Source organism: Octodon degus, unplaced genomic scaffold (assembly GCF_000260255.1).
Source record: "Octodon degus isolate 3935 unplaced genomic scaffold, OctDeg1.0 scaffold00240, whole genome shotgun sequence".
Classification (NCBI taxonomy): domain Eukaryota; kingdom Metazoa; phylum Chordata; class Mammalia; order Rodentia; family Octodontidae; genus Octodon; species Octodon degus.
In genome coordinates, this window is record NW_004524816.1 from 612340 (window position 1) to 613220 (window position 881).

General features: G+C 48.5%; 1 protein-coding gene across 6 annotated transcripts in view; it reads left to right on the forward strand.

The window, feature by feature from the left end:
* Bicc1 (BicC family RNA binding protein 1) overlaps window positions 1-881 on the forward strand; it is a 290776-nt gene that overhangs the window by 277890 nt on the left and 12005 nt on the right. For all 6 annotated transcript variants that reach the window (XM_023706121.1, XM_023706122.1, XM_004645871.2 and 3 more), the window contains one exon: window positions 682-838. In XM_023706121.1, coding sequence (XP_023561889.1) covers window positions 682-838 — 157 coding nt within the window. The remainder of the gene's footprint in view (window positions 1-681; window positions 839-881) is intronic.

Below are 881 nucleotides of genomic sequence, written 5' to 3' on the forward strand. Positions count from 1 at the left end.
TCAGTGACTTGACATGGAGACCCAAATATAAAGCAGGGCGTGTATAATATAGTGATTAAATTTTTAAAATAATTATGCAGATTTATTGCAAACTCTGGGATATTTGTTACCATTAAGGCCCATTTAATTTTGAAGAATTCGAAGGTGAATTGCTCCAGGTATCTGTCATCTGCTGGAGAGACTGTGTAGTTATGCAGGGAAGATGAGCGCAGCAGAGTCCAGGTCTGCTTCCAGCTAGGCAGGAGCTTGAGTCTCCTTGGAGCAAGGAAGGTGCCCGTGCTGCATCCACTCGCTCCTCCCGTGCAAAATGAGGCCAAGCATCTGTGATACAGAGGGGGAAGATTTTCTTTCTGATTTCTGAACATAAGGAGGTGTTTCAGCCACCACTACCAAATTTTATAGGAAAGATTCTTTCTGTGGAGGCCCCTCAGAACCCTGTTGAGTGCTGCCATAATTGGCTTCCTGGAGTGCTGAGAAAAGCCTCTGCCGTGTGTGAGGGTATTATCATCTCTTGTTGGTTGTTAAAGGACGAAGCCGTGGGACGGTATCACAGTCTCTTCCCGAGTCCGTGTGCAGTGGTACACAGTAGAGGTGTGTTGCACTGGAGTGGCTTGGGTCCCTTTCTCCTCCCACCGTGAGAAACCCACTTCATGGAACGTTTCCTTCTTTGACTATTTACAGGGCTCATCCATGTCCCTGTCACGGTCCAACAGTCGTGAGCACTTGGGAAGTGGAAGTGAGTCTGACAATTGGAGAGACCGAAACGGAATAGGACCCGCAAGTCCCAATGACTTCGCAGCTTCTGTCGGCAGCCCCAAGCGCAAACAGAACAGATCAAGTGAGCCCCGACCTCTACTCAAGGGCAGACTCATCTCAGAGTG